The sequence below is a fragment of the Grampus griseus genome (assembly GCF_964374135.1).
Source record: "Grampus griseus genome assembly, chromosome: 1".
Lineage (NCBI taxonomy): Eukaryota > Metazoa > Chordata > Mammalia > Artiodactyla > Delphinidae > Grampus > Grampus griseus.
In genome coordinates this window covers 50,636,837-50,657,944 of record NC_139017.1, presented here as the reverse complement: position 1 = coordinate 50,657,944, position 21,108 = coordinate 50,636,837, and the positions used below count along the sequence as shown (strand labels likewise).

The 21,108-nt window shown below is 36.8% G+C and overlaps 1 protein-coding gene across 8 annotated transcripts in view; it reads right to left on the bottom strand.

The window, feature by feature from the left end:
- DCAF6 (DDB1 and CUL4 associated factor 6) overlaps window positions 1-21,108 on the bottom strand; it is a 172,380-nt gene continuing 151,272 nt past the window's right edge. For 4 of the 8 annotated variants that reach the window (XM_082649064.1, XM_082649068.1, XM_082649070.1 and 1 more), the window contains 5 exons: window positions 12,057-12,195; window positions 10,059-10,215; window positions 9,338-9,426; window positions 7,300-7,405; window positions 62-532 (listed from right to left, as the gene is read on the bottom strand). In XM_082649064.1, coding sequence (XP_082505190.1) covers window positions 468-532; window positions 7,300-7,405; window positions 9,338-9,426; window positions 10,059-10,215; window positions 12,057-12,195 — 556 coding nt within the window. In that variant the 3' untranslated portion in view covers window positions 62-467. Of the gene's footprint in view, window positions 533-7,299; window positions 7,406-9,337; window positions 9,427-10,058; window positions 10,216-12,056; window positions 12,196-21,108 lie in introns of all 8 variants that reach the window. The other 4 variants (XM_082649066.1, XM_082649067.1, XM_082649069.1 and 1 more) reach the window with 2 other exon arrangements.

Here is a 21,108-nt window from a genome sequence, read left to right as displayed (position 1 = left end):
TAGGTTACAAGAAAAGATTTGGAAAACGTGGGTCAAGGTATCAAGGCATTAAATAGTCAAAGTCAGGATATCTTAAAACAACCAACTTCTTTAATTAGAAAGCAACAAACATGCAAATGGCAAGTGTAGAAATTTATTTGAACCAACATTTTCACTATAATGAAAATTACTCTTCAACAATGATCCAAGCTCCCACATTTGAAGGTTAGGGAAAATATTGCACTTTGCATTTTCTAGCACTCCTCATACATGGCAAAAAGTTTTTAAAACATTTCGCTAGTTTTGTTTTACACACACTCCCAAATTCATGCACACAATCATTCCAAACCAATGTTAGGTCATCCCCCCAAAAGGGAAAAACTCCAAAAAACCACAACCTTAAAATTGCACTGAAGCTCTGTAAAGAAAAAAATATAAATGTCTTATACAAATTTCCGAACATCTAAGTGCTTGCCAATAAGAGCTGATTATTCCTCATCCTCATTTTCATTCTCCTGACCGGAGCCTTCTGATCTGTCACTCTCCAACCGGTCTGGAAGACACAGATATGAGACAAAACGAAATACCTTTATTATTACAATTAAAATAAGTTTCAATGCCTTTTGTTCAAAACTGATTAAAATGTATATAATTCAGCACATCATCATGTAAAAATCAGTTCACAGCTGTGTGTAGAAAAGTTATTTTTGCCTCTGGAGACAAAGAGTAAAGGAAACACAGCACTCTCAACTTTGAATATTCATGTAATTCCAAAGATATAAAAAGTACAAAGAAAAAACCCTAAAGATCTTGATCTACTGTGGTCTACTGCAATGATTTCAAACCGTGTTCCTGGGAGCCTGGGAGCCCTAGGAGGTGTATCAGGTGTCACCAAGGGGAGTGAGAGGCAAGCTGTGCGAGAGAATTTGGTGGTCGTTCTTGAGGATCTGTGTATTTGTTTATAAAAACATTTCTTAAATATCTGCTATGTTCCAGGATACAATGGTGACCAAAACAGTCACAGTCTCTGTCATCAAGGAGCTTATCTAGACTGAACACTCAAGGGAGTGTACAATTACAGCCCGGCGAGTGAGCACGGCACGTCCTCTCAAGTTCCATGATTTACACTTGCTGTTCCTCTGCTTGGGACACCTTCACCCAGTTCTTCAGCTGTAATGGTTCTGCTTACTCATCTCGATATGACTATTATTCCCTGTGTGAAACTTCCCCCAGACTTTTTCAAATACCCAACCTGCAGAATTATGAACTCCTTCCTTCACACTCCAGAATATTCTGTGTGTATCGTGTAATAATTACAGTAATAGCTTGTTTGCCTGTCTTCTTACAGACTAGACTGTGAGCTCCTGGGAAGATGGTAGTTATTTCTTTTATGTCCTAAGGGTCTAGTATGAGAGGTTCAATGAAGGTTTATCAAATAAATGAACGTCAGTTTTACTAAGATAAGATATATTACGTTAGGGTATGTAAAGAAGGCAACAGTACCGAATCACTACCACCACTAGCATGGAACCCTTTCTATCACAGAAAGATTTCTCCAGGGTAAGCTGTGGGAAAAAAGGCTTAGACACGGGGGAAACAGTTCCGTCCCACTGTCAACACCAAGAGAAAACGGAATCCTGAGATTTTATTATCTACAGAGGCTTAAACACTCCCATTGGATTCTAAGTCAACAACACCAGTATACAGAAGGGATTGTATGTTTAATTGTCCAAGTGAATTAGATTAAATCCCCTCTACACCAACGCCATTTCAATGTCAAACTAATGAGATAATGTATGTGTGTATGATTTGTAACCTGAATTATACAAATTTTAGTTATTATTATATAATAAGTGTTCAATACACATTTGTAAAATAAATGAACAAAATAAGATGATGACAGACCTTCACAGGTCACTAAGGAATCTAAACACAGTGGAAGACTTTCTGATCAATAAAAGGCTACCTAAGGGATGTTAGTATAAAAGAGATTACACTCTTTTTATTGGATGATATACTTTCATGAGAGAAAAAAACATGAAGTTGCTATTCTGCTTAACCAGAGTATCGTGAATAGGATATAACAACTGAGTATATTCAACACACCTATTCTGTCATATTACTGGAGACTGAGGAAGCACTATCAGCCTATTTCAGAAAGTGTAGGGTGGCCCAAATTCTTTCTGGTTGTCACACTTACGCATGAAGATGGGGACATGGAGGGGAAGGAGGAAATGTCACAGCCTTCAAATCAAGCAGTTTACAGCAGACATTAGAATTCTGCAGAGTCCAAAGCAAGTGACAAGAAGGCGAGGGAGGGCCCCTGGAGTCTCATACGGGTCACACGGTAACTGACAGTGGCTTGTGGAATGAGGAAGAGGGCAGAACAGCTGTCCGTTTCTCAAATCCTTCTCACTTAACTGCTGCCAAGTCATGTCTCAGAATAGAAACCCAACTTCTAAGAATAAATTAAATGAAATCTTTTTGTCCACAAAGTGCTACTGAGGTAGGAAAACTGATAAGCAGTTCAACACTTTCACAAATCTCTGGCTGGTAATTACAGACCACGGAGATCTGAGAACACTGTGTTCTTTTAAATGAAAACTAGAAATAATCACTTCTGTATCCACTGTTTTCGAAAGTTGACAACACCAAACTGCTCCTGTAAGTAAGGTTTACTTACATTTGTGGAAAGGTTCCTGTAATTCTCTGTTAGAAATATTTCTTCAAGAAATTATTTTTGATCGGAAAAGATAAGATCATGAAGAGATACTAAGTTTGCTGGGGGTGTGGGGAGGGGACAAGGGAGATATGAAAAAAATACCCCAAGGAAACCTGTGTTCCAACAAAACAGAGTCAATACAAGACTCATCGTTAGCTAAAGATTTGATACTAGAAGTTCATTCATTTGTTCACCCATTCATTCACGAAACACTATTATATGCTAGGCACTGTTCTAGAAGCTAGCTATCCAGCTGTGAATAAGACAAACTAGGTCTCTGGTCTTAATGAGCTCACTTTCTAGAGGAGAAAAACAGAAAATAAGAAAGGTATTTTTCTCCTTTAATCTGTGTAGCAAGACAAAAATAAAGAAATGAAGTTAGAATAAGTACTTGATGAAATAGGCAATGACCAGAGAGTGACTGAATGAGAAGGAGGGTGTGAGAAGGCACATGAAACAACTTCACACTGGGCGACTAGGGAAGACTTTTCTAAGGAGGTAACACTGGAGCTGAGACCTCAATTGTATGTTCAATTATTAGTGAAGTTGGGGGACGAAGTTGCCTAAAAGGCAGAGGAAACAGCCAGTGAAAAGGTCCTAAATATGCTAACAAGCTTGACGAATCTGAGGAGGAAAGTAGCCATTTATGGCTGAAATGTAGTGGGCGAGGAGAAAACTGGAATGTGTCGACTCAGTGGCTGGCAGGTCTAGGTCATGTAGATCAGCGTATGAAGTCTGGGTTTTAAGAGCAGCTGGGGAGTCCCTGAGAATTTTAAGCAAGGGTGACATAACCTAATGTATATTTTTAAAAAGTGGGTCAGCAAACTATGGCCCCTGCGCAAATCCTCCCACAGCCTATTTCTGTAAATAAAGTTTTATTAAAGCAGAGCCATGCCCTTGATCTACATATTATCTATGGCTGCTTTTGCACCACAATGTCAGAAATGAGTAGCTGCAACAGAAACCACATGGCCCACAAAGCCTATTTACTGTCTGGCCGTTTAAAGAAAAAGTTTACTGACCCACGTTTTAGTTTTAGTTTTGGCTGTGTTGGGTCTTCGTTGCTGTGTGCGGGCTTTCTCTAGTTGCGGTGAGTGGGTTTCTCATTGCGGTGGCTTCTTCTTGTTGCGGAGCACGGGCTCTAGGATTGCGGGCTTCGGTAGCTGCAGCACGTGGGCTCAGCAGTTGCAGCACCTGGGCCCTAGGGCGTGTGGGCTTCAGTAGTTGTGGCTTGCGGGCTCTAGAGTGCAGGCTTAGTAGTTGTGGCGCACAGGCTTAGTTGGTCCGTGGCATGTGGGATCTTCCTGGACCAGGGACCGAACCCGTGTCCCCTGCACTGGCAGGCAGATTCTTAACCACTGCGCCACCAGGGAAGTCCCTGACCCATGTTTTAAAAAGCTCCCTCTGTGCTGTGGAAATCAGATTGTATGAAGGCGAGAGCAGAAGCAGGGAGACCAAGGTAGATGAATATGGATTCTATTCTGGAGTAAAGCTACCATAACTGATGGAGTGAATCTGTGTATGACTGGGTAAGTGCCTGTGAGCTCAATATGATGTTACGCTCTATAGATCCATCGTGGAGAACACTGTGGCTATCTAGGTGTACGTGTGCCAAGGTCCAGAGGTATGAAGGGATGCTTCAGGGTTTTATAAACCATATTAACATATTTGGACTCTATCCTAAGAGCATGAGGAGGCCCAGGAGAATTTTAAGGAGGAGAGTACATTGATCAGATTCTAACGTATTTTAGAAAAGATTAGAATGGTTCACACACCATCTCTCCAAAGCCTGTCAAAACTTCTAGGAATCTCAGAACTGCCTTTCTCTCTCAAGAAGTTGCCTAGACTAAAAGTCTTCAGTACAGCATTCATGAGAATAATTTTGGTTGCTTTTTTAAAATGCAGGAGCTCAAACCCTCTTCAGACGAAATGAATGAGAATCTTTAATGGATAGGAACCAGGTATTTGTAGTTTTAAAAGGGGGATTTAAAGTGCACTCTTCATTAAAAATCACAGCTTAAGCAGGAAGGAGCTGATTTCCCAGGAAGCCTTGTGCAGTAATGGAAAGGCTGAAGTATTCTGTGGCTAGATTGTGCTTCCATGATCAAAGTCTATTACTAACTCTCCTTGAATACACAGACATTATTGTACTTGGAATACAGGACAATGAAGGGAAGGAGAGGAAAGGAGTAGTTGACTCATCAAATAACTAGACATCTTAAGGATAAAAGCAGCAGAAATACAAACTCTTGGGTACCTTTTTCTATCTAGTCTTTTACCTAAGAGAAACAAGAGGGTGAGTTAAGTTGACTAAACCTTGACTGCTGACAAAAAGAAATAGAAGAAAGGGAACCTTTATATTATAAAACATCTAATTCTAAAATCAAAGAAGGATGGTAATAACTATTAGTTAACAAACCATTGACACATTAGCAACTATTTAAAATAGATTCTTGGACTTCCCTGGTGGCGCAGTGATTACGAATCCACCTGCCAATGCAGGGGACACGGCTTCGAGCCCTGGTCCGGGAAGATCCCACATGCCGAGGAGCAACTAAGCCCGTGCGCCGCAACTACTGAGCCTGCACTCTATAAAGTCTACAAGCCACAACTACTGAGCCTGCATGCTGCAACTACTGAAGCCCACACGCCTAGAGCTCGTGCTCCGCAACAAAGAGAAGCCACCGCAATGAGAAGCCCGCACACTGCGATGAAGACCCAATGCAGCCAAAAATAAATAAATTTATTAGAAAAAATAAAATAGATTCTTGCACAAATGAAAGGAGAATTAGTTTCCTATAGGAAAACTCAGGAAGAACCATTCACCAGATGAACTCTTCATAAGAACAAGCAAATTTTAGTTGTCATAATCAGCAAATGTTTTTCTTGTTCTATAAAATGCTGCCTCCTCAAATCAGAAATCCAAGTGAATTTTAAAGGTTACTGATTGTTACTGAAGAAAACAGATCAAAAGATGTTACAGTGGTTAGAAGTACTACAATAATATTTTGTTGGACTACAAACATTTTCTGTTTACATTTTAGGTTTATTTTTTGTTTTGACTATTTGAAATTTTCACTCTTTCCTGGTAACAGTTAATATTTACAATTTGAGGGTTATTTTCTCTCCAGCTCTTTTAATTACAGACATAAGGGGCTTCTTTCAATGCTTCAGATGTACTACAGTCTCTCTCCTCCAGGACTTAGACAAATGCTACATACTCTTTATTTTGCCTGGAATACTTAGCTCTCCCTTCCCCACGCTCTGAGAAAGTGATATATAATCTACTGCTTATATAGACCTGAAGGTCTGAAATGGAAGTTATCCTAATAAAGAGTGAGGATGGGAGGGGACATCATGATTAGAAAGATCTCTGAAGTGGGAAAGAGTTTGATGTACCCCCAAATTCAGAGAGGGCCAGAGTGGATGGAGTGGATAGAAAAGGAAAGAATGCACTAGAAAAGCAGTTTGAGGTCAGGTCCTCCAGAGGACTGCGTGTCTTATTCATGACTTGAACGTGTTCCCGAAAGTGAAATTTGTAGGTAAAAGGGGAGTAAGTGCTTGGAAGCTAGTTTCAAATTCAGGCTTTACCATTTATCAGTTATGTGACCTGGGGTGAGTTATTACAAATAATCTACTTTGTAAAGGGTTGGAGCTAACTGAGGATAAATTTGTGAAACGACTGGTGTATTGCCTGATACATTACAGGTATTCCATAAATGGTGGTGGTGGTTTTTATTAAATAATACCCAACATATGAAGAAATTTGTGATATCAGTGAAGAGTGATAAACACTTTGTTTATAATGGATACTGGATATTTTCTACTGTTATGAACACAGGTTATTCCATTCCTTCTTGAATATTAGTTATAATATACACAATTTTGTATCTGTGGCACTGAACCTCACAGTTTATCATCTAAAACAAAAAAATACTGAAAAAAACATACTGAGCTATCTGTTTCAACCTCTGTAGTAACATGTTACATTTATTTTTGTCTGGGCTGTGACTGATTTTGACCAAACCTACCATTAAAGGGTACTTACTATAACGTATCTTAAGGTTTATGGTATGATCTTCCACTCTGAGAAGAAAAGCACAGCTGATAAAATTTTCAAATGACTTCATCTTTTCACTTTGACACTTTTCAATAAAGTTGGCTCATGGGGATATAAATTACTGTACTAAGATCAAGAATTCATAGAACTCATTCAAAAGTTAAGCTGCCTTCCATGCACCTGTTCCCTCTGAGAGGACTTAATGTCAGCAAGAAATAAACTTCTCTTGTGTTAAAAAAAAAAAAGTTAAGCTGCCTTGACTTTGTAATTTAAGGAAATTTTTACTTTACTTTTTACTTTTACTTTACTTTTTACTTCACTTCACTTCACTTTATTGGCTGTGCCGCATGGCACACGGGATCTTAGTTCCCCAACCAATCGAACCCATGCCCCCTGCAGTGGAAGCTCGGAGTCCTAACCAACGGACCACCAGGGAAGTCCCCCTTTTTTTAAAAAATAAATCCCTTTAAAGTAGATCTTAAATAATAATGTTTTTCAAATATAATAATGATTTTAATAGTACACTGACAGTTCTTACCAGCTCGAATATGATTCAGTGAAGCCAACATCCTCAACATGAAAGAGGCTGGAACTGTAATGGTATTTCTAGTCTCTTCCAGCATGAGTTCATTTCGAGTTATAACCTATGAGGCAAGTTAAATAACCATGTCAAAGATCACAGGGTAACTGTACCTTTTCCTTAGAGATTAGGAGAACAGTAAAAAATTAGCAGGAATTATTTCATTCTTCATATGTATCTATATATGTCTATATTTCCACCTTAAGGCTACTCAGTACCAAATAATTACTTTAACTTGCATTCGACAGAGTAAGATCAGAGAACACTACTCTTTCAACTGGCAGAAAGACAAAGGTCAAACCTTGAGGCTACTTAAAACATTCAAGAATTCAATTTATTTTTACTTATAATTTGTTTTCCAGAGCAGTCTACTTTGTGTCTGTTTATTATTTTCCCATCTAGTAGAACTGATACTTCTAGTGACAGAGCAGTGTTAAATTATTATCCCTGGGTCACTTGGGTCCCTCAAGAAAAATCTTACCTTGACTGAAGCAAAGTAATCTTGAAAAATAAACCTTTGGATAAGAGTTACCAATGAATTTTGCCTTAAGTACCAAGCATTGGACTAAATGAACATCCATGAACACCTAGGGAGCTAATGGATAATCACAGGCAAAGGAAAAAAGAAAGAGGAAAAGCAAAGGTCATGGCAAAGGAAAAACAGGAAGAAAGAAAGGAAAGCATGAGAGGAAGAAAAAGATGCTAACCTGATCAGCAGTCCTCCAATGATATTACAATACTTTTTCAACTCATCGGGGTGCCCGACAGGGCCCTTTACAACCATGCCCCAACCTAGTTTTTTAGTCCAACTGAGCTGCTTTCATATGTGTCCTCTAGGTTTCAGCACACTGGTGGTTCACTTACCTTACAGTAACTTGAAGCACACTGATCCTTCTGTCTCAAATGTTCCTTTGATCCTTGTATGCCTAGGAAACTCAGTCCAATTCTTATTTCCTCTGTGAAGACCTTCCCATCCCATCTATTCCATTTGCAAGCATGGCTGTTCCTTTCTACGGGCTTCCAAAACACTATGTGTACATCTCTGACACTGAGCACACTATATTCTAGCTGTTTATAGGTCTGTTTTTTCCACGAGTCTTTAAGTTCTGAAGGAGGGGGTTATCTTTTTAAATTCAGCACTGTGCCTGACATACACCAAGTGTTTTATATATGTCTATTAAATGAGTAAAAGTATACGTGGGAATTTCACTGTGAACTGTCAACCTTGGTCTAGAGAACTAGTTTTCCAACTCATTAATATTTTTAGCAATGAACTCTTATTTTACTGTTTTAAGAGGGGGTAGTATCAACCTTAGTTGCAATCCCCTCCTCACAGAAGTTCAACAATTAGTTAGTAGCTGATTAATGCAATGGATCCTTATTTTCATAAGAAATCTTACACGGAAACCCAAAAATGAAAACCCTCGTTGCAGTTGGGAAGGAAATGCCCAGAGTTTAGCTTTCATATCATGCATCTTCCTGCTTCCAATTCTGTAAAAAACCTAGAGCTTCAGAGAACTCAGTTTGAAAACTAGTGATGTAACAGTAGCTTCAGAAGCTGAGGAAATCTTAAAATATAATCGTAAAGGAAAAGAGTCTCCAATCGTTTGTTCTGCTACCTATTTGGCTATGATTATGGAGAACAGCTATAGCAAAACTATTTTCTTAAAAGGACATAGTGTTTTTTTTAATGATTCTTCATTGCAATAAGCACAAACAGTCACCCTATGTTTCTTCAACTACAATATACTATATCTGTTACTACCAATAATCAATATTCTACTTATCCAAATAATATTCCAATTTTTACCTCTCTAGTATTGTGGGCATGTTTTATTCTTGACTTTTCTTTTTCTTAAAATTTGACCTCATTAAATGAATTAACTTGTTTTATGTTACCAGCTAATAACAAAATGAGCTGCTTTGATTCTTCTTCAAACAGCAGTTCAGGAACAAAGTGACATATGTTCTATAATAAGTATAATAAAAATCTTACTTCATCGGCGAGTTTTCGGTTAAAAATCCTTGACTCTTCTAGGGGTGACCAGATCTTTATGTCATAATCTATGCCAGACGAGGCTAGAACTAGAAATAAAATGCTCACATTAATATAAAGCTTAGAAATATGCCATTAATTCATGTACATTTATAATGTATATATGCATGTATGTATATGTTCAGCAAAATTGAGTTAGAATGGAAATTGTACTGATACATTTAGTTGTTAACTGAGAATATTATTTTGAAGATTTCCTAAAAGTAACTCTAGAACACAATTTTAAGACCATCTTGAAATCACTCAAATTTTTTTCTTACTTACTGCTCTTTTATGAGAAACACGGGCAATTTCAAATGGAAGGCAAGGACAAGCCAATGCTCCTTTGTTCTGGTAAATTAATTCAGACATGTGAAGACTAAAAGGCTTGGAGGTTCAATTTGGTTAAGTAGTGAAAAGTTCAATCAGCCAAACCTCTTACAGCTGAAAAAACTTAGAAGCACTCTTAGGAGTATAAACTTGTTAACCTATTTCCCCATATTTTCTGCCCAAAGCAGGTTATAAGTGTTTTTTGTTTTAAACCCCAAATAGTAATACTTGACCCTAGTGGCTGCCTACTAGGATAATTTGGATTATTTTTATATTAACAACTAGGAAAACGTTGAAGCTGATTAATTATACTAATGATTTCTAGCCCTTGCCTTATAAAAGGTCATCTTACTTGGGTCAAACGGGTGTGGCTGCAGGCAGTTTACCACGTGATTATCAGCTTCCAGAAGCATTAAATGCTCAGCAGTGTGACGATCCCAGATGAAGATATGGCCACAGTCAGAACCACTCATTACAAAGTTAGCACCCCAGAAATTGGCTTCTTTTATCTAAGGGTTAAAAAAAAGGAAATGATAAGAGAATTCAAATCAAAGTTATTAAAAAAGATTTATTCTATTCTCAAGTTAAAACAGTTAATTGGCTCAGAAAATAAAAAATTGAAGAGAGCCTTTGTCTTCTAGTGTATTGAAATCATGATAGAGATTTATCAGCAGGGATAAAGTGGCAGTAAGTAATGAAAAGTCCCCCATGAAGATAGGGATTTGCTTTGTTCAATGCTATATTTATAGTGCCTGAAACAGTACTTGGCACACAGTAGGTGCTGAGTTAATAACTGCTAAATGAATGAATGGGATTTCTGCGTTTTGAACAGTATAATGGAAACATATATATATGTTATTGAACTTTCCAAAAACGGTTCCATTTCAGATTTTACAAGATAATAAAAACAATTCATAGAAAAAAATGAATTGTTCCCTCCTGTATCTTGCTTTATGCCAAAAGAACAAAAAGTACCAATCTTTTTATTAGCTATCAGAAGCTCTCACAATCAAGAAGGAAAGATATAAATACATATTTACTTTTATGAAGCAATGAGACAAAGGATATGTTAGAATGGTTATGATGGAATTTTTCAGCAGATGCACATGAATGAACCATCAAAGATCTTTCTTTGTACTTCATATCAGAATTTTTGAAATCATTTTAAGTGCAGCTGCTACTTTGCTATTTTTGGCAAAGCAAAGGAGGGGAGGAATTTTTTTGTTACTTGGAATACTTTTATATTTACTTGTCTTCTTTTTTTTTTCCATTCCTGTCCCTAATTATTTTCATTCAAAATTTTAACCAGCAAAATGCAAGAAATATAAATTGGTTACTTCTATCAATAATGAGTATGCTTTCCAGAATGATTAAATTATTACTACCAATGATATCTATAGAGACAGCTAATTGTTTCCCCATCCCAAAGTTACTTTTTGCCTTGACTCTAAAGAAAGCAGATTAAAACCGATTCTGTAGATACTTTTTGATAACTCAATGAATATATGAGAACACTTTCTAGATATAAATGGTTCGGAGTAACAGTTATGTTAATCATCTCACAAGATTCTCTTAGTAAACAGTTAATATTGCATTGGGTATATAGACTTCTGGGTTATAAAAACTTGAAAAGATCTTAGAGATCATCTGGTCTATTCTTATTTCATAGATGAGGAAATTAAAGTCTAGAAAGACAAGGTGACTAAAACAAATCTTTACTTGTCAATCTTTAAAAGAGTTATCATTAATATGACTATATTTTGCAAGGAACCTGGATTTCATGTATCCAAATCTTTCTCTCCAAAACCAACAAAGGGCACTAATATGAACTAAAAAAATCTACTAGGAAAGTAGACAACAAGTGTGAGAGAGCAAAAAAGAAGCAGTGGGGACTTCCCTGGTGGCGCAGTGGTTGAGAGTCCGCCTGCTGATGCAGGGGACACGGGTTCGTGCCCTGGTCCGGGAAGATCCCACATGCCGTGGAGCGGCTGGGCCCGTGAGCCATGGCCGCTGAGCCTGCGTATCCGGAGCCTGTGCTCCACAACGGGAGAGGCCACAACAGTGAGAGGCCCGCGAACCGCAAAAAAAAAGAAGCAATGGTTACTTGTACAAGCTAAAATTTTTAAAATTCTACAATAGTTCCTCAGTAGGGTAGAGTTTTCTTATAAAAAATGATGGTCTTTCACAATATATTATAGGACGAAAAGAACTATGTTTGGGTAAAGAGATGACTGTGAAGGTGCAATAATATATTGGAATCACACTAGCATATAAGAAAATAATCATTATGGAAAAAAATTCATATTACAAAATTGCAGTTCTTCCAAAGAATGTCATGAGTATATGGTACCATTGTCCTGGAGTTGCGATGGCCCTTATAAACCATCTTTACTAGTGGCCTTCGAATGTTCAAGGTATCCAATTCCTCCATTTCTTTTCTTTCTTTTCTCCGCCTGAAGAACTCCTGAATTCGGGCAACAGCAGAGCGTCTATAAATTACATATTATAAGAAAAAACAGAAATAAGTAAAAAACATTCACAGGCCACTACAGAATGAAAATGAGCAACATTAAAATACAGTAAAGTCTAGAAAACATTTAAACTAAACATTATGTCAATAAGGCATCCCCAACCAAAAGCATAAAGAGGCAGACACAACAGTGAGACTACATCAGACTAGTTGAGTTACTAAAACAAAATGTTTTAGTTAAGAGATCACTTAGAAATTTGGTACTGGTTGAGAGAGTAAAGGAAGTAGCATGCGGCACACTTTTTAAATGGCTGTTTTATAAAAACATAATACAGACAAAATTAATATGCAATTTACTACAAATAAAACAAAACCTATTCAATATTATTTGTCCTCTCCATATTAGGAAATGTAAAGGCATAAAGAGAAACCAGAAGAAGAAACTAAGGTTAACATATAATTTCAGTGGATAAACTTATGTTTTGAGATTTTGTTTAAAGATATTTGTTCGCAGCAAAGAACAGACTAGTCAAGAAAAACAATATTAATATACATGAATAAAACAAGGACCTTCAAATAGAATCTATTCTATATGAACTCCATATTAGAGTACAGATTTGGAGCTAATGAGGCTGACTTTACTCTCCTAAGAACTGAGTTGGCCACAAAACTAGAGAATAAAGAACAATGGACTCTTTAAGACTGATTTAATTATTAGAAGGAACTTTTCCTAACACATGTTAATGAATAACTTTGTTAGTTTGAACTTCTTATTTAAAACATTATATTTTGCCATATAATAGACCAAAAATCCAAAATATATAAAGTGTCTACAAATCAGTATGAAAAATGAACACTATAATAGAAAAAGAGTAAAGAACATGAATAGGGAAATTATAGAAGAAACAGACTTAATAAATATACAAAAGGATGCCCAGCCTCACGAATATTAAGATAAAAATAAAAACAAATTGATCTTTTTGTATGTCTATCAGATTAAAAATTTTTTTACATCTATCAGAGTGGCAAGAATACAGGAAAATAGGCACTGCTGGTAGGAGTTTGAAAGTTTTATATATAAAAAAGTGCACTCTTCTGTTGTAAACTTTTGACTGAAGTAGAACACATATTCAGGAAGGTATAAAATCATAAATGTGCAGCTCAGTGCATTTTTGCAAAATAGCCCCATGTAACCAGTACCAGTATGAGAGAGAGAGGATAAACAGAATTCCAGGAGAGAGAGAGGATAAATAGAATTCCAGGAGTCTCTCTATGCTCCATTCCCGTTATTACGTTCCCCTTATAGGAAACCACTATTCTGACTCCTAACATGATGGATTAATTTTGCCTGTTTGTGAACATTAACTAAATGGAATCATACAAAATATATTTTGTGTCTAGCTTCTTTACCTCAATATTACATTTGTAAGAGTCATCCATGTTGTTGAATTTCGCTATAGTTCATTCATCTTCTTTGCTGTAGAGTACTACTTTGTATAAATACATTATAATTTACTTTTTCCATTCAACTGTTGGTGAACATTGGGTTGTTTACAGGTTTTGATTACTGAAATAGTGCTTTGGCGAACATATGTACATATTTCTGTTGAGTATATATCCAGGAGTGGAATTGCTGGACCACAGGTATGTGCATATGGTCAGCTTTAACAGATACTCCCAAACAATTTTCCAGAGTGGTTACAGCAATTTATAATTCCACTGGCAATATATTAGTGTTCCAGTACAATATATTTTTGAGGAGAAATTAAATAATCTCCATTAAAATTTAAAACATATATTTGCTTTGATGTAGCAATTTCATCTTTTAAAAATATATGCTGTAGAAAAACAAATATGCAAATATATATATATATATACACACAATATATACAGACACACACACACACACACACATATATATTCACTGCAGTACTTTGAGAAACACTGGAAATAATCTAAATGTCTTATACACAGAAAGGATAGGTTAAATAAATTATGGTACATCCATATATTGGAATACTTATGCCACCATTAAAAACAATAAGAAAGATCCAAAAGCAAGAACATGAAAAATGTCAGCATTATCCTGCTGAATCTACAACATAGGTTAAAAAATAATTCATAGGGGAAACATTTATATATATACATAGAAAGAGTCTAGAAAACCAGACACTAAATTGTTAATAACACTTTCTAAAACAATTACATAACAATTATGTAGTCTTATAATAAAAAGGTATTTTCTTTTTCATAAAATGGTATCATAAATTCTATAGGCTTATTTAAAAAGTGTTTAAAAAACCTTATCCTATGCTATATATATGTTAAAAAAAAACAGGGTCTGAAATTTTAAGTTAGATATCGTTAGAAACTACCACACAGAAAGCTGACATGTTTAGGTTACTCTGATTATCTCTTTCTGATTGGGAAGTGATAAATGGGAAGGGCTGAGAGCTCAAATGTTCTCAAAAGAAACATAATTAATATGATTGAAACTCTCTTTTTTCTAAAGTGGAAGAGAAAAAGACAATCAGTTAAAAGTATGTGATTAACAAGAAACCAATAAAGAAAAAAACTCTTGCTACGAAAGAGTATCTAGAAACTAACACAACATTGTAAATCAACTATACTTCTATAAAATAAATTAAAAAAAAAAAGAGTATCAGGTAGTAGAGGAAATAGAAATAATCCTGCTGATAAACTGAAGGCCTTGGGAGCTATAAATGGAAAAAGAAACTATATGACAAATTAAGAATTAGACAAAAGCTCAAATCATTTAAAACAAGGTATGTGGGCAAAATTAAAGTTGAATGAGTAATGAGATGATAGTAATTAAGAATTGATGGTACCAAATCATAAGTGTTCATTTCACTTAAAAGTTTGCTGTAGAATATGGTCTAATTTACTGCTTAATGTTTGTTTGGCTTAATCCTGATAAAGAATAATTTTGAAAAATAGATCTCAAGTTATGTAGTCTGTATTGTACAGTTTAGATAAAAGATTAGGGCACCTACCACTATCTCGCTATAGGAAAATGACCTAAAACAGAAAAAAAAGCTTCAAGTACACACATTTCAAATTAGATGATAAAAAGTGACAGTAAATGTCAGGTAATGTCCAACACAGCAAACAGTTCTAAAAGAGATGAATAAACTTAGAATAAATACATTGAGGGGAATTCCCTGGCAGTCCACTGGTTAGGACTCGGCACTTTCACTGCCAAGGGCCTGGGTTCAATCCCTGGTCAGGGAACTAATATCCCTCTGGCTGTGTGGCCAAAAAAAAAAAAAATTAACACACTGAAACCACTTTCCTAGAGGATATTTCATAAGAAACACCAAAAGAATATAAGATGTTGAAAATAATAAATTTGTAATTTATTACTTTGCAAATTTAATAAAATTAAAATGATACATACATATGAAGAACACCAATCAGCAAATAACTATTTATTAAAAGCCTACTATTTGCAAAGTTGTTTTTGAGATTATTAGTTATGAGTTCTTTTATATATATATATGATAGCTTATGTTAACTTGGCATGCAATTTAAAATTCATAAAAGATAATATAAAGTTCAGTAAGCATGGAAAATTTCAGAAGTAAACAATAAATAAAGAGTATACATTCCAACCCAATGGAGGAAAAAAAATGAAAAAAGCAAAATAACGACAGCAAAAAGATAAAAATCTTAATCCTAAAAAAGACAGGAAAGTTAAAAAAAATTAGGTAAAACAGGATAATCAGAAGTAAAAAGTTGGAAACAAGTCCAAAAGTAGCCATGATAATAATAAAGAGACTAAATTCACCAATGGAGAAAAATGAGATTGTCTCAGGCATACCTAAAGTATTATGACAAGGAAAGATTTCAGGGAAAAAGGATATTGTGCAAATACTAATCAAATGAAAGGTGGCATAGCTACAGTAATATCAGACAAAACAGACTAAGATAAAAAGTAGCATTAAAGGTATAGAGGATTACTACATATATAATAAGTTCAGTTTACCAGGAAGATATAACAAGTTAACATATATGCATACAATAAAAAGCCTCAAACTGCATTAAAAAAGAAAATGACAGAACTACAAGGAGAATTAGATACATACACCATTTTAATGATTTCAATATCTCTCTCTCACTATTTTATAAGTCAAGCTAGCAAAAAATAGGGATAATATGAACAGCACAATTAGTCTTAATTGAATGGTCACATATAAAACTCTACATTAAAAATTAAAGTCATATGCTTTTCAAGCACACAAGGCACATTTACAAATTTATCATGTACAAGGCCACAAAGCCACTTTCTACAAATTTCAAAGTATGCGTCTAAACCAACCATGTTCTCTGACCACAAATTAGATGTTAATGAAAAAAAGCTGAATGTATACAACTAAAGAAGTTAGAAAAAGTACCACAAAGGAATCTCAAATAATATACAAGGAAGGAAATAATAAAGAGAGAAGAAAAGTAGAAGTATAAAACAAAGGGGTTAACAAATATGAAAGAAATCAACAAAGCCAAAAGTTGTTTCTTTTTCTTTTTTTTTTTTCTTTTTTTGGCTGTGCCACATGGCTTGCCAGATCTTAGTTCCCTGACCAGGATAATGGAGAAAAAATTAAGAGGGTTCAAAGAAATAATGTTATGAATAAAAAGGTGGCTATAACTAAAGACACAGCAGGAATTAAGAAGACAATAAAAATACTATAATAAATTTGAAAAGTTAGATGAATCGACAAATTGAAAAATATCACCTAAAACTGACTAAAGAAGAGAGAGTTGAAATAGTCCTGTAATTATTAAAGAATCAAAATAATACTTAAAAAACATACCCCAAAGAAAATACCAGTTCCAGATAATTTTATAAGTAGGGTCTAGTAAATTTTCAAAGAAAAGATCATTCCAATCTTATACAAACTCTGCCAGAGAAAAGAAAAAGAGGAAATATTCTTCTACTCATTCTCTGAGGCTACTGTAACTTTTTACCAAAAAAAGGGTCATGAGACTATAAGAAAGGAAATTCAGTCAGAATATAGATGCAAAAGTCCTCACAAAATATTAGCAAACTAAATCCAACAACATGTCCAAAAGATAATCTATCATGACCAAGTTAGATTTATCTCAGGAGTATAAAGATTGTTAAATCTGCTTCCACATGCAAGGAGCTAGAAGGTTCCCACTTCGAAGCTGATAAGTAAAAGCTGAATGGACTGAAAAATCAACAACTCTTCTTGGATCCCTAAGAGAGGGGAGGACACCAGGCATCACAGAACTCCAGAATGCGTCCCCTTCCCCCCACATCACCACATTACTAAAGGCCTATGTACCACAGTTCCTATTACCTAGTACAACATATACAGTTATGGAAAAAAATTACAAGGCATAACAAAAGGCAAAAAACAATCTGAAGAGACAGCATCAGAACCAGATATGGCAGGGATGTTGGAACTCTCAGACCAGGAATTTATTTATTTTATATATATATTTTTTAACATCTTTATTGGAGTATAATTGCTTTACAATGGTGTGTTGGTTTTTGCTTTATAACAAAGTTAATCAGCTATACATATACATATATCCTCACATCTCCTCCCTCTTGTGACAGACCAGGAATTTAAAACAACTGTGATTCGGGACTTCCCTGGCGGTCCAGTGGTTAAGACTCTGCACTTCCCATGCAGGGGGCGTGGGTTTGATCCCTGGTCGGGGAACTGGGATCCCACATGCTGCACCACATGGCCAAAAAAAAAAAAAAAAAGATCCTTCCTGCCATCAGCATCCTCAGACCTCCTCTGTCCTCCAGACTACTGCAACAGCTCTGAAAGCTTCCTGACCTCTCCCAACGCCAGCCAGCTTATAAAGCCTCCTCCCCCAGCAACTGGGGAATTTGTCTTCAGGGCTCTCATTCCCCTTTAAAAGAATAAAAAAATATATAAAACAACTATGATTAATATGCCAAGGGCTCTCTAACTGATAAAGTAGACAGCATGCAAGAATAGATGGGCAATGTAAGCAGAGAGATGAAAATCCTAAGAAAGAAACAAAAAGAAATGCAAGAGATCAAAAACACTGGAACAGAAACAAAGACTACCTTTGACGGGCTTATTAGTAGACCGGACATGGCTGAGAAAAGAATCTTTGAGCTAAAGGCTATATATATCAACAGAATCCTTTAAAACCAAAAAGCAAAGAGAGCAAAGATTGAAAAAAACAAACAGAATATCCAAGGACTGTGGGATAACTATCAATACAATAAGTGTAACATAGATATAATGGGAATATCACAGTGAGAAGAAAGGAACAGAAGAAATATTTGAAACAATAATGACTGAGAATTTCCCCAAATTAATGTGAGACACTGAACCACAGATCCAGGAAGCTCAGAGAACACCTTGCAAGATAAATGCCAAAAAAGAACTATACTTTGGCATATCACTTTCAAAATATGAAAATCAAAGATAAAGAAAAAAATCCTGAAAGAAGTCTGAGGAAAAAAAAAATCATACCTATAAAGGAACAAAGATAAGAATCACATCCTACTTCTCCTCAGAAACCATGAAACAAAAAGAGAACAGAGTGAAATAATCAAAGTGTTGAGAGAAAAAAACAAGACAAAACCACCAACCTAGAATTCTGTACACTGGAAAATTATCCTTCTAAAGTGAATGAGAATAAAGTCTTTCTCAAACAAAAACTGAAGAAATTTGTTGCCAGTAGACTTGCCTTGCAAGAGAAGTTCTTTAGAGAGAAGGAAAATAATAAAGGTCAGAAACATGAACTGACATAAACAACAGGAGGGCATCAAAGAAGGAAAGAGTGAAAGTAAAATAAAAACTTCTACTTTTCTTATTCTAACAAATAACACTTTGTTCAAAATAATAATAGCAACAAGCATTCCATTATCTATGTGCATATATATATATATGCTTATGTATGCTTACATTAAAGTGAAATGAATTACAGCAATGACACAAGGCACAGAAAGAAGGAACTAGGATTTTGTTATTATAAGGTACTCACACTACCTGTGAAGTGGTATAGTGTTATTTGAATTAGCTGTAAATTTATATTGCAAACTCTAGGACAACCACTAAAAAGTAAAAAAAGAAGTACAAATGCTATGCTAAGAAAGGAGAGAAAATGGAATCATATAAAATGCTGAATTAAAACCACAAAAGGTGACCTTCGAGATGGCGGAAGATTACAACATGGAGATCACCTTCCTCCCCACAAATACATCAAAAATACATCTACATGTGGAACAACTCCTACAGAACACCTACTGAACGCTAGTAGAAGACATCAGACCTCCCAAAAGGCAAGAAAGTCCCCACGCACCTGCGTAGGGCAAAAGAAAAAAGAATAAACAGAGACAAAAGAATAGGGACGGGACCTGCACCAGTGGGAGGGAGCCGTGAAGGAGGAAAGGTTTCCACACAATAGGAAGCCCCTTTGCAGGCTGAGACTGCGGGTGGCGGAGCGGGGAAGCTTCGGCGCCGCGGAGGAGAGCGCAGCCACCGGGGTGCGGAGGGCAAAGCGGAGAGATCCCCGCACAGAGGACTGGTGCTGACCAGCACTCACCAGCCCGAGAAGTTGTCTGCTCCCTGCGCTGGGGCGGGTGGGGGCTGGGAGCTGAGGCTCCGGCTTCGGTTGGAGCGCCGGGAGAGGACTGGGGTTGGCGGCGTGAACAAAGCCTGAAGGGGGCTAGGGCGCCACGGCTAGCCGGGAGGAAGTCCGGGAAAAAGACTGGAACTGCCTAAGACGCAAGAGACCATTGTTTCGGGGTCTGTGAGGAGAGGGCATTCAGAGCACTGCCTAAACGAGCTCCACAGACGGGCGCGAGCCGCAGTTATCACCGTGGACACAGGGACGGGCATGAGACGCTAAGATCCCTGTGTGCAAGCACAGGTCACTATCCACACCTCCACTCCCGGGAGCCTGTGCAGCCCCCCACTGCCAGGGTCCCATGATCCAGGGCCAACTTCCCCAGGAAAACACACAGCGCACCTCAGGCTGTTGCAACGTCACACCAGCCTCTGCTGCCCCAGGCTCGCCCCTCCCTTCCCTGCCTGAGGTGAGCCTGAGCTCCCTAATCAGCTGCTACTTTAACCCTGTCCTATCTGAGCGAATAAAAGACACGCTCAGGCAACCTATAAACAGAGGCGGGGCCAATCCAAAGCTGAACTCCAGGAGCTATGTGAACAAATAAGAGAAAGGGAAACCTCTCCCAGCAGCCTCAGGAGCAGCGGATTAAATCTCCACAATCAACTTGATGTACCCTGCATCTCTGGAATAGCTGAATAGGCAAAGAATCATCCCAAAATTGAGGTGGTGGACTTTGGGAGCAATGATAAATATATTTTTTTGCTTTTTCTCTTTTTGTGAGTGTGTTTGTGTATGCTTCTGTGTGTGATTTTGTCTGCGTAGCTTTGCTTTTACCATTTGTCCTGGGGTCTGTCCGTTTTTTTTTTTTAGCATAGTTTTTAGAGCTTGTTATCAGTGGTGGATTTGTTTTTTGGCTTGGTTGTTCTCTTCTTTCTTTCTTTTTTTTCTTACTTTTTAATATGTTTTTATTTTCAATAATTATATTTTATTTTAATAACTTTATTTTATTCTTTTTCTTTCTTTCTCTCTCTCTCTCTCTCTCTCTCTCTCTCTCTCTCTTTCTTTCTCCCTTTTCTTCTGAGCCATGTGGCTGACACGGTCTTGGTGCTCCGGCCGGGTGTCAGGCCTGTGCCTCTGAGGTGGGAGAACTGAGTTCAGGACATTGGTCCACCTGAGGCCTCCGAGCTCCATGTAATATCAAATGGCGAAAGCTTTCCAAGTGATCCCCATCTCAATGCTAAGACCCAGCTCCACTCAACGACCAGCGAGCTACAGTGCTGGACACCCTATGCCAAACAACTAGCAAGACAGGAACACAACTCCACAC